The 16,118-nt window shown below is 39.4% G+C and overlaps 1 protein-coding gene across 4 annotated transcripts in view; it reads left to right on the top strand.

The window, feature by feature from the left end:
• man1a1 (mannosidase, alpha, class 1A, member 1) overlaps window positions 1-16,118 on the top strand; it is a 422,282-nt gene that overhangs the window by 125,756 nt on the left and 280,408 nt on the right. The window contains exon 1 of one of the 4 annotated variants that reach the window (XM_059645383.1): window positions 7,238-7,372. The exons of 2 other annotated variants lie outside the window; for them this stretch is intronic. In XM_059645383.1, coding sequence (XP_059501366.1) covers window positions 7,283-7,372 — 90 coding nt within the window. In that variant the 5' untranslated portion in view covers window positions 7,238-7,282. Of the gene's footprint in view, window positions 1-7,237; window positions 7,373-9,437; window positions 9,536-16,118 lie in introns of those variants that run through there. One more of the 4 variants, XM_059645385.1, reaches the window with a different exon arrangement.

Raw genomic sequence — 16,118 nt, 5'->3', positions numbered from 1 at the left:
AAGAAGGGAAAGAAACTTCAAATTAACAGAACAAAGCCAAAGAATGCCAAGGAATGCTAATTGCCTGCAGTTGATTTTTAAAAGCGCTTACGAGTATGTGCCTCATTCTTTACAAAAACAAAATTTCATCCCTGGCTGATATCTCCACTTCCATTTGTGTAACCCTCAAGGATAAAAATGTAATGAATGTTTGTTTGCCGAATATACAATTCAGCCTTTTTCTGCTTTTGTTCTGTACTGTTTGCAAGACAGTGAAATTCTGCTTTTAATTGTTTAACAAGCAAAATGGAAACTGCACTAAACTAAGTAGATATGCTCCAGGAAATGCATCCCATTAAAATAATAATTCAATCTGACCCTCTTAAGAATGGCAGTAAAGAGTGGCAATAAAACGTGCATCTTGACCATTAAGCCTTTTTGTTTGTATTTTCTAAACATATAGCACTTTTGCTTTGATTGTGAGTCATATATATTTTGATTTTCACAATAAAAAAACCAGAAGCCCTGCATGGTATGAAAGCTTTCTCTGGCCAACTTGTCTGATAAATTGATTTCAGAATTTATGCATCCGGGCAATGATGGTCAAAAAAAGATCTGGATATGTGACTCTTTCTCAGGCCCATAGTGAATAATCAGGGAAAAGGTTTAATAGTTAGCATTTACTTTTAAAAAGATCTTGCAAAGTAGCTTGGCCTCATCCAGTTCAACATGCAGATAAATCTTCAGGCTTTAATAAAAACCAAAAGAACTGCGGATGCTGTACGTCAGGAACAGGAACAAAAGCAAAGTTGCTGGAAAAGCTCAGCAGGTCTGCCAGCATCTGTGGAGGAGAAAGCAGAGTTAATGTTTCTGGTCTGGTGACCCTTCCACAGAACGGAGGAATGTTCGGAGGAAGGGTCACCGGATCCGAAACGTTAACTTTGCTTTCTCCTCCACAGATGCTGCCGGACCTGCTGAGCTTTTCCAGCAACTTTGTTTTTGTATCTTCAGGCTTTAGCTTTTTGGAGGAAGGACTTCAGATAATTAATTCAGTAATGGAACGTAATGTTGACATTGGCGCTCACTTTGAAAGTAGAAAAATTTAGGGCTCAACTTGCAGATTTTCAGTCAGTACTTTTCCAAATGAAATCAATAGCTCCTGGTTTGTCATGCCTCACAGCAACTATTGCAATGCAATCTCATTCTCCATCATTAATTACGTATCCAGGCTCTAAGGTCCCTGTCCTGTGGATTTGCACAACAGGAGAGGCAAAATGCTCACTGCAGATGGGACATACCACTGTGTTAACACCACTGTCACAATATTGAAAACTTAGTTGCACACTTCATATGGTGCAGGTCAGGAACTGCCCCTGTCACCGTGCTTCAAGTTTACTGCATAAGTAATGTCACACTTGAAGTATGACATTGATGTAACACAGAGCAACAAGATCATCCTCTTGATTCTTCAGTGCTCCGAACTGTGACAATTTGCCTGCTTTCTCAATGCAAACAAAAGTACCCCACAGAGGCTGGTGGCCTCCAAATGAGGACCATGTGAGTTAGTTTCATTTCTTAGCACTAAGAGGCACAAAATACACCCTGTGAAGGTGTATGAAATGCATGTATGTCACAGAATTTGAAGTGACCTGTCAAGCCCTTCAGCTCCAAAATGAAGTTCTGAGGGGCTGAAGTGGTATGAGAGTTAGACCAAGCACAAGCCATGATAATGCACTGAAGTTGCAATTCAACGAGCCTTGCATAAATGAAGGATGGAGGGGTTTTGAGTCCGTGGAATATGCAGGGAGACGCAGATGAGGTCAGAATTGGATGAATGCTGAAGCAAGCAAGTGATAAGATGCCAGTGCAAGGTAACTGCTTTGACTTGTATCAGAAATTGGCACTATCTAGTTTCTGGGAGAAGGACGGGAGAATTTGTGCATTGGTTAGATGAGCTGAACTGGTAATGAGAAGCAATTATATGTAAGTAAAGGGAATCATGCTTAATAATGAGGATGTCATCAATTAAACCTTGAGAGAAAAGATGGGATTTTTGTTTTATTTGGCAAGATTCCAATTTTTAATTCTTGCGTTTTTTTCCTAATCTTTTTCACCATTGATCATACTCCTCAAGGGATCAGAAAATTTCACCCCAGATCTTTAGCTGTCAGTGCATGTGAGATGAAGAATAAAATGGCATGTCACCTCTGTCAATACTAATTTTTCAAATCCAGCCAGAAGCTGCTGATCAGAATGAGTTTGAATGTGAGCCTTCGCAATTTGACTCTGTGATTACATTATATAATCAGTTTGATTTCAAAAATCATGTTCCTATTGATTTAAAATGTGTTCGTCTAGAACAATCATCAAGCTGAATTATCTTTCTCCAATTTAGTAGCATGAAGCAAACTGATTAAAAGGTGGATTTCTGGTTAAACAGTAGGTAGTGATGACATGGCAGAAATGGACCAGCATACCAAAATGAATGGCATTTTGTAAGGGCCCTGACGCAAGCAGCTTGAAACTGGCTACATAGCAACTTCTTATCTTCAGATGTCAGTGCCAAAATGTAGGTTTATAAATGTTTTGACCACTTTCTCCATAAATGGTGAAGCAATGTGAAAGTGATAATGGGAACTGCAGATGCAATGTGAAAGCTAGCTTTACTGCGAGATAAATTTTTGAGTAGGCTGAATACGTCATAAGTTGTGAAGATTGTTGAAAACCATTCATTGCACGGTCAGTAAAATTCCAAGTAGTAGAATCATAGACACAGAGTTATGCAGCACGAAATGGAAACAGACCCTTCGGTCCAACTGTTCTGTGCTAGCCAGGTATGACATTTGGCCCATATCCTGCTAAATATTTCCTATCCATGTACCTGTCCAAATGTCTTTTAAATGTTGTAAGGTTATTGCATATACTGCCACCCCCTGCATGAAAAAGTTGCCCCTCCTGTCCCTTTTCAAATCTTGTCCCTGTCACCTTAAACCTATGCCCTTCATTTTTGGACCCCCCTACCCTGGGGTAAAGACCTTGGCTATTTATCTTATCTATGGCTCTCATGATTTTATAAACCTCTGTAAGGCCACCCATCAGTCTCCAAGAGTGCAAGGGAAATAGCCCCAGCCTGTTCACCCGCTACCTATAGCTCAAACCCTCTAGTCTTGGCAACATCCTTATAAATCTTTTCTGATCCATTTCAAGTTTCAATGATACCTTTCCAACAGCATGGAAACCAGAATTGAATGCAGAATTTTAAAAGTGGCTGCGGTGGTTGGTAGTACTGACAAGTTACAATAATATTATCGAAGTTAAATTCTATTTAAATGTGTTGAGTGTGAAACATTTCACAGGAATGCTGTCAAGCATAATTTGACATTGAATTATATAATGGGATTTCAGGACTAGATGATCAGAGGTTTCAGTAAAGGTTTTAAGGTATGTCTTAAAGGAGGAAAGGATATGGTGAGGTTTAAAAAGGGAGTTTCATAACTTAGGACCAAAACAGCTCGAAAAGGTGAGAACTTATCATAGCCGCTCAGTATTGATATCAACTTGTTAGAACTTTGAATTTATCAGTGTTTTTGTGCGTTAAAGTGGATGACAATATCGAAGCTTGGTTTGTTAAAATCCTCCTCTAGTTATACTCTCTTCTAACCTCTTCTGTGAGGCAGCAGATACAAAGTCTTAAACACACATACCAACAGGTTCAAGAACAGAGATAGTAGGAACTGCTGATGCTGGAGAATCTGAGATAACAAGGTGTAGAGCTGGATGAACCCAAGCAGGCTAGGCAGCATCAGAGGAGCGGGAAAGCTGAGGTTTCGGGTCGAGATCCTTCTTCAGAAAATCACTCAACATCAGCTTTTCTGCTCCTCTAATGCTACTTGGCCTGCTGTGTTCATCCAGCTCTACTCCTTGTTATCTCAGGTTCAAAAACAGCTTCTTCCCTGCTGTTATCAGCCTGTTGAATGGCCCTCTCTAATTTCAAATCTAATGTTGATCTTTGCTGTGCAGCCATAACTTTTATGTCTCGCTCTGTCTAAATACCCTATGATCTGTGTGTGCTTGTACATTATGATCTGTCTGTAGTGCTCTCAAAACTTTTCACTGTACTTGGGTACATGTCACAACAATAAATCAAATCAAATAGTTTTCCCCCTTGTTTTAAGCCCTCTTCTTTCTCTTAATTGTTAGGATAAATCAAAGTATGATGCTGATGTTATGGCAAGGAATAATAGTGTATTCCATCCGTTGAAAATATTGCTTCTGTAAAAGTTGGTCCTTCACTCAAAAAGTCTGATTTTTTTTACACTGCTATACACATGGTTCAAAGTTGGACATTCATTTCCAGTTACCATGTTATTTTTAAGAAGGGAAAGCATTTATGTTTTTATTTGCGTTCACAGAATTCAAAAGTAGCTGTGAATTAAGATTGTTACACACTTTTTAATAATGCTCTTCCAATCTACCTGTTGTAATAATATTTGATATGGAAATTAAGTATTTAATAGCCAAAGTATGTCGACTTGTATGAACTTCACACTACGGTTCAAGTTATTTTTAGATCCTCAAGTGCGTAAGCTGTCCCAACGAATCTACAGCTGATCTTCAACCTTACAAAGCATTGCTAGAGGTAGCAGTTAAACAATATCCAGAGTGAATGCAACCAGTTCTCCCCTCTTCTGATTACATTGTGAAATGCATCGATCTCTCATTGAATCCTGTGCAAAGAATTTTAAGCTATTACACCAGTACAACTGATTTTATTTTTTGGTTTAAGAAAAAACAGCACTTTAACAATTACTTTATTCATTTCCTTTAATTGTATTAATAATACATGATTTTATTGAGAATAGGTTGTTAAACTTAATTTATTCCAATGGGGTTCAATAAAATTGTGACATCTGTTTAATTCCATCCCCTCAACTTGATGTAAATGAGAATGTGAATTTCTGGGGGCCTCATTAACAAATCTGCAAATTTGTGTGTGCCAATGCTAAATGTTCAATTTAATTTAAAGGCATTATATGTATGTGCTTCAATACGAGAAGTGATCTTTTAAGAGTATGTTCTCATGATTTTGAAAAAGGCAATAAAAAATACTTTGAATAAAAGGGTGCTCACTTTCTGTTGGTGTTCCCCGGTTAGGCCAGAATTTATTACTCATCCCTAACTCAGTGAGATGAGACCATTTCAGAAGGCTCTTAAGAGTCAACATGGTATAGTGGGTCAGGAACTGTATGTGAGCCAGACCAGAATGGAATGGCAGATTTCCTTCTGTAAAGAACATTAATGTGCCAGATAAATTTTTACCACAGCTGCCAATGGTTATCATGTGCATTGAATGTATTGGATCCTTGTCTCCAAAACATTGGTCTGTAGTTTTGGATTACTTGTCTAGCGACAATGCCACTCTGCCGCTACTTCCTCTCAAGAGATGACTTGGACAACATTATGGTCTTTGAAAAGTCACAATTAACTTAAAGCTCTTCAGCTTTTTCAATTTTACACATACTTAACTCGCCATTTTGTTTTTTCTTACTCACATTGTTTATTCTTTTGTTTCTCATTTAAGCAACGAAAAGAAAAAGAAAAGCAGTGATCCATTAAATGTCTGTTTCAGACTGTTTGCAATAGGTAGATCACTGATGCCATTAAATACACAGATGGATAGGAAGCTGTTAGCAGGACAGGTTAATAGAAGAAAGTTATGGTTTGAAAGCGTCGGCCTTCTGAACATTGGTAAGTGGTACAGATAGTTTCTGCTGATCTTGTCAGAGTGGGACCATGATCTGTTTTGCCCAGACAGTCATCTATTTATTTCCTTTTATTCATTAAAGTGATGAGGATATCACTAGCTAGCATTTATTGTCCATCGTTAATTGCCCAGAGGGCAGTTAAGAGTCACCCACTTTGCTGCGGGTCAGGAGTCTCATGTAGGCCAAACCAGGTAAGGATGGCAGCTTCCTTCCCTAAAGGACATTAGTGAACCAGATGAGCTTTTTCTGAAAATCGACAATGGATTCATGGTCATCATTAGACTCTTAATTCCAGACATTTATTGGATTCAAATTCCACAATCTGCCATGATGAGATTTGAACCTGGGCCCCCGAACGTTATCTGGGTTTCTAGATTAACAGTCCAGCAATTAATGCCACCAGGCCAGCGCTTCCCCTATTTCTGTCCTTTGTAGTCAAAGCTGCCTTTTGCCACGTGATGAGTTTGCAGTGGAGAATGGCAAGGAGTTGACTTATAAATTGGGCTGTGAATGGGCCAAGTATTATCTTGGCCAATTTGTTAGGGAGATGTAGATTTCGTTAACCTGCTGGTTGCTTCACAAGTGAGCCAAAAAATCATTCACATGTACCTAGTGTGTCAAAAGTTGAATTTAAAAGATCCGATGGATGGCACTAGAGCAGGGCTTCTGAGTCTGGGGCTCATCTGATCTCTCTGCTTTTCTTTTTGCGTTTTTTTTCTCTCTCCTCACTTTTTTTTCTTTTTTTCATATTTTACTTACTTGATGAAGAGCTTGAGTGCAGTGACAGCGTCGGAGGCGGTGAGTAGGCCCAACGTGGACTCGTATCGGTCAGCATCTCTGCAGGATGGTGGAGTATTGGGCTTGTCCACCCCGCCTGCTGTTCTTCTTCCCTTTTCTTTCTTTTCTCATTTTTTAGCTTGGTGCTTCACTTTAGTTTCTTTCCCCCACGACTTACCTTCTGGAGAGTGGCAGTGGTGGCATCAGGCTCGTTGACTTCCATAGTCAGCCAGATGTCCAGTGTGAGGTAACAGTGGGAGCCTGACCTGGGACTCTGGGTGAGTTCCTGATGCATGGGCCGAAAGCTAGACCGAGGATTGCCACACAGACTGAAGATATGGTGGAGGCCTGACATGGACAGCAGTTGGATTAGGGCTTTGGTGGTCTGACATCCCAGAAACGAGGGCAACATAGCAATGGGGGTTCCTCCAACATCTGCAGCAATGACGAGAGCAGGGGAGATCAAGCCAGTGTGGGAAAAGAATGCTAAAGCAGAGAAGATCAAGCCCTTGTAGGAAGTGTGGTCCCAGCATGGCTATGTGTTTTAAGACTGTAATTTTTGAACTTTAAGCTTAATTTCTTGACAGTCCCTGTTAGTATTAAGTCAAAAAGTAATGTTTAACTTTGAACTATGTTCCTTACTACTTTTTACCATGTTTTTAATTTTTGGACCCTGGTGCTTCTACCTAACATGGCACAGTGTATGGCAAGACTGAAAACTTTTCACTTTACTCCTGTACTTTTATTCTTCAAGTGTACACATGACAACAAAGTCTAATCTAAAAAGAAGTGTTCCATGTGTGGCTGTATTTGGTTCAGTTGTCCACAATGTCATGGTTGCTGAAATTAAGGTGAAGTTAGATTGCGATTGTCTGCTTTTGTTCTATTCTGGCAAATTAATGTGGGTAATCATATAACTTCTAGCAGGAACATTAAGATTTGTTAGCTCTCATCAAGCTCTTACAATGTTCTTGATAATGTACTGTCTGAATGTTAAGATGCTGTGTTTGTTGTACTAACTAAAAACAAAAAACATACATACTAACAGAGATAATGGGAACTGCAGATGCTGGAGATTCCAAGATAATAAAATGTGAGGCTGGATGAACACAGCAGGCCAAGCAGCATCTCAGGAGCACAAAAGCTGACGTTTCGGGCCTAGACCCTTCATCAGAGAGGGGGATGGGGGGAGGGAACTGGAATAAATAGGGAGAGAGGGGGAGGCGGACCGAAGATGGAGAGCAAAGAAGATAGGTGGAGAGGGTGTAGGTGGGGAGGTAGGGAGGGGATAGGTCAGTCCAGGGAAGACGGACAGGTCAAGGAGGTGGGATGAGGTTAGTAGGTAGCTGGGGGTGCGGCTGGGGGTGGGAGGAAGGGATGGGTGAGAGGAAGAACCGGTTAGGGAGGCAGAGACAGGTTGGACTGGTTTTGGGAAATCAATGTGGACTTCACCAGTTTCAAAATCTCCCCTTCCCCCACTGCATCCCTAAACCAGCCCAGTTCATCCCCTCCCCCCACTGCACCACACAACCAGCCCAGCTCTTCCCCCCCACCCACTGCATCCCAAAACCAGTCCAACCTGTCTCTGCCTCCCTAACCGGTTCTTCCTCTCACCCATCCCTTCCTCCCACCCCCAGCCGCACCCCCAGCTACCTACTAACCTCATCCCACCTCCTTGACCTGTCCGTCTTCCCTGGACTGACCTATCCCCTCCCTACCTCCCCACCTACACCCTCTCCACCTATCTTCTTTGCTCTCCATCTTCGGTCCGCCTCCCCCTCTCTCCCTATTTATTCCAGTTCCCTCCCCCCATCCCCCTCTCTGATGAAGGGTCTAGGCCCGAAACGTCAGCTTTTGTGCTCCTGAGATGCTGCTTGGCCTGCTGTGTTCATCCAGCCTCACATTTTATTAACATACATACTAAGTTGGTTAGTCTTCCTATGCTACATGTCTAATTATGAGGTGGATTCTGGCAAGACCTTAAATCCTTTGCGTTCCTGACACAACATGATGTTGCAGTACATCATTGTCTGAAAATACTCAGGTGTAATTGTAAACACAGCCTCTAAATTGTATTTAATAATATGCCTTTGTTTTGGTTTCAACTGCAACTGTCCTTCAGAAAAAATCATGTAGTAGTGATTAGTTATAGATGATAATTTAGAATAAACCAAAATTAAAGAAGCAAATCAAAATACATAAATTTTCTTCAAGGGAGAAAATTGAAAAGAAATTAAATTATGCTTTGTTGTGAAATAAGCTTGGTGCTAACAGGTTTATGAAATGTTTGCCTTGACAGATTTGCAGAGAAGTTATACTAATATTGCTGTATGGAAGTCTTCAAATTACAGATCCACAGTTTAGAATTGTACCTGACAACTCGGTGTCATCAGTAGCAACAGAGTGAAATGCAAATTTTGGGTTTGTTTTTGATTGGCCAGTGCAGTTATTCATGGAACTGAGTTAGTACAACATTGCAGTGTATGCTTTGGTCCCTTGTGCTCCCCGTACTTCATGAATTTTGTTTTGGCAGTGAGGGTGGAAAGAGTATGTTTGATGTGTACTAAGTGCCTGAGTGGGGGGGGGGGGGGGGGGGGGGGGTGGGGGGGTGGGGGTGGGGGGGGGTGGGTGGGGGGGGGTGGGGGGGGTGGGGTGGGTGGGGGGGGGTGGGGGGGGGTGGGGGTGGGGGTGGGGGGGGGTGGGGGGGGGGTGGGGGGGGGGTGGGGGTGGGGGTGGGGGGGGGTGGGGGGGGGGGTCGTAAGGATATGAACCTCAATTTCATGTAATGTTTGCAACTTGTAAATCTGTTGTGGTGCGAGGTTTGTATGCCACCTGTTATGTATTCAAGAATGAACTTGGGTTGACTGGTGGGTTATATATCAACTCCGGTGTTAGTGAGATTTAACCTACTATATAGTCTTTGGTCAGTCTGCTCCATCAGCTGTAGGTCTCAGCAGATTTCAAAGAATACTAGATAGTTTTGAACATGCTAGAGAGCTCAAGATCAAGAAAAGGTACAGTAGTAGCATGCAGCATAGATAATAATTCATCTACATTTCCTTGGTAAAATCAAGTATGGGAGAAAAGAAAGTATGAATGATGAGATTTGTTTACTTTATTGTGTAGGGTATAGAGCATGTACCACGATATCGCTGTAGAATTCTAATTATCTTATAAAATTGGTTACGATTGTCAAAGATGCCGAAGTCTGTTCAAATTTGAATTAATGTAAATTTTTTATGTTCTCATGAATCAAGCTACTAATGTACTCTGAATTTGAACCAGATTGTTTGTTTGTTTGTTTTTTTTGGCAGCAGGGTTTCATAGATTGAATTACAAATGAGTTTGTAGGTTCATTAATCAGATCATATATAATAAAGAAATGAAGAAAATAAATGATGTCCACATTTTATCCATTGACCATATAGTGGGTAATTTTAATATGGATATTGATCTGAAGTATTGTTCTTTCTATTGGAAAAATAGTAGGTAGCCATTTTGAATAGTTTCTTTTTAATTATATTTAGTAGAAAGCAAATGTTTCTGCACCCGAAACCATTAAGTGTTCTTCTTTTCTGATTGATATGATCATAGCTGCCTTTGGGTAAATTCTTTGCTACCATTTTAAGTTGAACATTTCAAACAGAATACCTTAGTTGTTGTAGCCTTTTAAATTCATTTGTGGGACATGGGTGCCACTGGCTGGCTCTAGTTGCCCGTGAGTAGGTGGTGGTTAGCTGCCTTCTTGAAACATTGCAGTCCACCTGTTGTGGGTTGGCCCACAATGTCATTAGGGAGGGAATTTCAGGATTTTGATCCAGTGACAGTTTAGGAATGGTGATATATTTCTGGGTCAGGATGGTGAGTGTCTAGGAGGGGAACTGGTAGGTGGTAATGTTCCATGTATCTGGTACCCTTGTCTTTCTTGGTGAATTTGAAAGATCCTATCAAAGGAACTTTGGTGAATATTTGCATTGCATCTTGTGGATGGAATGCACTGCTAGTACTGAGTGTGAATGGTGGAGGAAGTGAATATTTGTGGATGTGGTGTCAATCGGATGGACTGCTTTGTCCTGGATGGTGTGGAGCTTCTTGAGTGTTGTTGAAGCTGCACTTATCCAGACAAGTGAGGAGCACTACATCACACTTCTGCAATGTAAATTCAATAATCTATTCTTTTGGTAAAGAATAAAAGTAAAATAAGGTGAAATTACGCTGAAACATAAATATGTCAGTTCTGCTGATTGATTTAATTATTTGGTTTGTCACCTTTATCTATTTACATTAAACATTCATCCATCTTCTCTCAAGCCTGCCATTGTGGGGGAAAAGCATGGGTCATGGGGATATTCTTAGTCTCTGGTTACAAGTTTGCTAACAATACTGTGACCTCATTGTCACCTGGTTTCAATTTAACAAAATAGGCGCTAGCCATTCATTGTTCAGGGCATTGCCTTGAGAAATGAACCAATCGGAGTCAACTTGCCTGGTTTAAAATTTAAACAAAATGTGATATTGAGCTGCCAATCAGCATTAATGAGTGCATTCTCTGTGACAACATCCACCAATCTGAATTTGCTTGCCAACCAATCAACACTCTTCTGTCTCACAGTATATATGTTAGCTTTCCCCTTAAATTAATATTCTTGCAAAATGATCGGATAAGTGCAAGATGAAGAGCTTCAACAAAATATTTTTTTTCCAGCCCAAGCTAAGACAAAATTGAAGACTTCCTGAAATTGTTTCGAATTATGATGCACCTTAGTAGAGAAACTGTTTAAAAGCTCATACGTATCAAGACTTTCTTGTACAAGGTGAGGTGGGAATGACATGCCTTTGACATGTATTTGAATCCCAATATGGCAGAATGTGAAATTTGGAATGAATAAAATCTGAAATTTTAAATAAAAGCTTGTATAATTGTAACCATGAACCATTACTTAACAGCTCTCTGAAATGGCCTAGAGAACCATTCACTTTCAAAGTCATTTAGGGATGAGCAACAAATACTGACCTTAGGCATGTGAGAATAAATGAAAAATCAGTGGATTAGAATCTTGAAGCTCTGTGAGCTGAAATAAAGTCTGACCAGAAAATTATATAGCTGAAGTTTGTATTAGCAACCTTTTAACCTCTAGTGTTTAACAGTGTGCATGTCCTATAAAAAGATCATGCCAATAGAGTGGAGCTGATTAATCTGTAAGCATTTTCAGTTTAATCAAATTCTTGTGGTTTATACTGAAGAAACGCCCAGGGATGTAGATAAAATAATTCAGATTTGCAGTGAACAATCAACTTCATAATGATCCTTTTACTTATGAGAGGTGTCACCCTATCTCCTTGACAACCATTGTATGTGACTAGATTTCACTAATTTTGGTTAAACAAATTGTAACCAGTTCTTCCATAAATCAATTATTTCCAGACCACGAGTTTGCAGAACCATTAATCTGTAAGTATTGAGAAAGAAGTAATGTTGATCACTTATGACATCCAATTGAGCTGACTCTGTTTACCATGAAACAGTTGGACTTGGTGTCCTATCCAGTAGTTAATAAAACATGGACTTCACTCGAAAAAAAAATTGTAAGAGGTTGGGAATTTATAAACTTTTTCTATTTATCCTGGGAATAATTTGAGGGTTAGAAGTCAACCACGAATACATTTCTCAAATAATTGGCTATAACTATTAAGTACAACTATTTCACAGGTATTTGGAGGTAAAATCTCAGTAGAAAAATTATTGATGCTCTGTTAGTGACAAGTCTGGTCTGTCTGCTTGGTCTACTTCAGATCACATTGTTCATAGTGTTGTTGCTGCTAACAAAATAATTGGCAGTATTTCTCCTTTCGTTCTCTTCTTACTGTTCAAAGAAAAGCTGTTGTGGCCTTCAATTAGCTCACAAGTATTGTCCTTTAAAAGTGGAGTACATACCTTGAGTGAAGCCCATAGAACACAATACAACATGGACAATCAGTAAGATTAACAGTTCTGAATTTTTAATCTATTACAATGTACTTTAGAAATTAATCTCCTTCAAGGTGAATCAAACAATGAATCTCTACTATGTCTGCAAAACTCAAATCAATTGTGACGTAACATGTAGAAGATTTTTTGCTAGGAGTGGGTGTTAGTAGTTCAGTATTTGTATTCGTAGGTGGTCGCATGTACATTAGTGTTTGCCATTTGCCATGAGTAAGTGAGAGCTGCACTATGATGTTTCAAACAGCAAAAGCTACCATTTAAGCTTTAGCAGATAAATAACTATTTATTTATATTGATTCCATTTGAAACATAACCAAAGCAGCCTTACAGGATCAGAGTTCAAAGAATTGTATTCCTAACTTGGCTACTATTGCTTGTCTTTATTTTGCAACCACTTACTTTTGTCATCAATGTGCAAGCCTTTAGGTTTTGACCAAATTTGATGTGACCACTCAAAACAGAAAGAGTATACTCCTCTGTTCTTGGTGAATTACAGAGCAGAAGATTTCAAATGTATCAAGAGAGACACGCAGCACAGTTTGATTCAGAATATATAACCTTCAATTTTACACAAATGCTGACAGTTAATGTTTGGTTTTATCAGGTGATTGTTCGTGATTATTTTGATAAACATTGTGATAGAGTCATACTACTCAGAGCTGCTTCTTGTGGACATCGTGCATTATATTCGCTTTAAGCATGCAAAACTCTCATTCCAGGTATGGTTATGGTTTTGATCCAAATAAGGGGTGCAGATGAACCAAAACCTACCTGGAACCCAATTTAATCGTGACTTCTGCACCTCCCTGGGTAGCACACTGAAAATCAAGCCCCTGCTATTTCCAGGATCATTACACAAGTTAAGGATTTTATAAAGAGTGCACACAGTTCCCAAGTTTGCAGGTCTTTTAGACCCATGTTGACAGAAAACAGACAGTTTCTGTAACTAATGATTAAAATTTATTACAGGCAATTAATTTCTGTCTACAAGTAAATAATTCTGAACTGTCAACATATAACTACTAGATAAAAACTATAGCCCTCTTCTAAAACACCCACTACATGTTCTCATACAGACAGAAACAAATGTGTGTAACGGCCACAGGGAAGAACTGAGAAGGCAGTTTAATGAGCCATCTCCACAGGCTTGGCCTGTCAGGAGGTTCCTTGATCTTAGTTCTGCAGATACGTTTACTTGCTAGCAAGGAATCTGAGTGATTGATCACACTTATTGTGTCTCTGTATTGGTTATAAGCTACCGCTTACAGCAACAAATGACGGAAATTAACTGGCAAATGCCCAACCTTAAAGTGTATATTTTTTATTGCAGAAAAATGACAGGCCCTTCCTTTCTGGACATCTGATTACTTTTGACCAAACATTCATACCCACAAGTTGTTCAGCTACCTGGTAACCAATCACATAGTTATTGGCAGGCAGAAGACCATTGTCATTGGTTTGCAGAACAATGACCAGTTTCAATCAGCTACTTATTGCTGAATGAATCTCCATTCATGTACACCCCTTGTCTCCAGCTCATCTACAAATAAACTTGCCCACAGTGTGGAAATAGAGCAGTATAAACAGCACTTAGAATGAATATCAGGTAACTTGCTTTTAAAACGTACAGCCATCCTTTCACCAACTCTTGGTTTCTAAAACAATACTTTTCCTGTTGGACTCCTCAATTAGTATGAAGTTATATAAAACTAAGATACATTCTTTACACTTTGCAGCTGATTTTTTGAGTTGCTTTGTTCACTTTCTTTCACGATCCCAAAGGACAAAACACGGGGGTGGGGGGGTGGGAAAGACTGCAATATGCAGCAATGAAAGGGATGTAGAGCAACCTTTTGAGATTAAGTAGCATTGTAAGGTTCAGAAATGCCATTCAAATTGCTTCCTTCACTATTTAATAAGACTGTCAATTGTTTGGTTGACCCTTGTAGATAAATCGGAGGTACGGAGTACATATGAGAATTTATCTGGGATTTCAACTCAGATTTGCAGATTGATGAAAGACTAAGTGGAAGAATCACAGAATCTTGTCTCTTTAACTTAAAATGATTAGGAAATGTTGTTGACTGTGAATTATTCTGCATGATGATCTGAGGTAATGGGTTAGATGTTGTTGACGGTTGATTTTGAAGTACCTTTATTCAGTATTTCCAAAACAGTTGTGATGTCTTCAGCAATGCCATTGGTAAGCTTGCGTAAGGTACTCAGCATCTTGACAAATTGGGTAATAACTGGACACTTGCAGATGCAGCATCTTGATCTTACCTAGTGTTTTCAGAGGACAATGCAAGGATCTGATTGAAGGATACAAAGGATTTCTTTTCTAAATGTTGAGCTGCATCAGTACCAGTATCTTTCTTGAATGTCAATTTCAGTTTGAACATACACTCTGAGGAAGGACAAAGGGCATTTTCATTTTTCATAGCCACATGGTTTTAAATGCTTGTCCTGATTTGCATTTCTCAATGCTTATTTTTCATCTTATAAATGCTACCTTTGCAGGATAGTTTTTTTTAGGGTTCTAATGCAGTTTCTTATTCTAGCGTTTTCATTTACTTTCTATTTCATCAACTTTGATACTTTTTAAAAAATTTGAAGTACTTTTAAATATATTGCAGGTTTTTAAATAACCTTCTCAATACCATATAATAACCTTCTCAAAGGCAATTAGCACTGGCCAATCAGCAATACCCACATTCCGCAAATAAATGAAGAAAAAGGTCAAAAAATTGTGTATGTCCAAATTGTTTGTTCTCAATTGGTTGGAAATGTACAAAAAAAACTATGAAAGGCAAAGTCAGAGTTCTGGGAAAATAAACCGCTCACAAAATCTTTATTGTAATCTGAGCACTGATTGGCATCAATCAAAAAAAATTCCAAATCTAGTTATTAGGTACAATTGCAGCTTCTGTCATGATAACATTATGTGATAAATGCTAAATATCATCAGCAAAACTGCTGAGATTTCAGATTCCCTTTAGAAAATGTAAGCACCTGAAACATATAATTTCAAAACAATATCCTATAAGATTGGATTACAGTAATGTAATTTAAGTAGAATCTAGTTAAAGTAGCAGCAAAGCTAAGGGACTGGTCATGGGTTATATTGAGAGTATTTGTCACATTGTTTTCAAGTTTTCAGATTTTGTGAATCTGTTGGTGAGCTTTTGCCAGTTTCTTTAATGGAATCTGGGTGGCATGGAGCCTCAGTGGTTAGCGCTGCTGCCTCAGCGCCAGGGACCCGAGTGCGATTCAACTCTCAGGTGACTGTGTGGAGTTTGCAGACTCTCCTTGTCTGTGTGGACTTTCACAAGGTGCTCTGGTTTACTCCCACAGTCCAAAAGTGTGCAGCTAAGGTGGATTGGCCATGCTAAATTGCTTATAGTGTCCAGGGATGTGTGGATTAGGTGGATCATCTGTGGGATATGCAGGGTCTCAGGGATAGGGTAGGAAAATGGGTTTGGGGTGGGATGCTATTTGAAGCGTCGGCGTGGACTCAGTGGTCTTAAATGGTCTGCTCCCACACTATGGGGATTCTGTGATTCTTCTATAATTCTATGAATTGATTAACTAGGGGAGATTGCTTCAGTTGA

This window comes from Stegostoma tigrinum, chromosome 4 (assembly GCF_030684315.1).
Source record: "Stegostoma tigrinum isolate sSteTig4 chromosome 4, sSteTig4.hap1, whole genome shotgun sequence".
Classification (NCBI taxonomy): Eukaryota; Metazoa; Chordata; class Chondrichthyes; order Orectolobiformes; family Stegostomatidae; genus Stegostoma; species Stegostoma tigrinum.
This window is presented reverse-complemented; position numbering and strand designations above follow the sequence as displayed.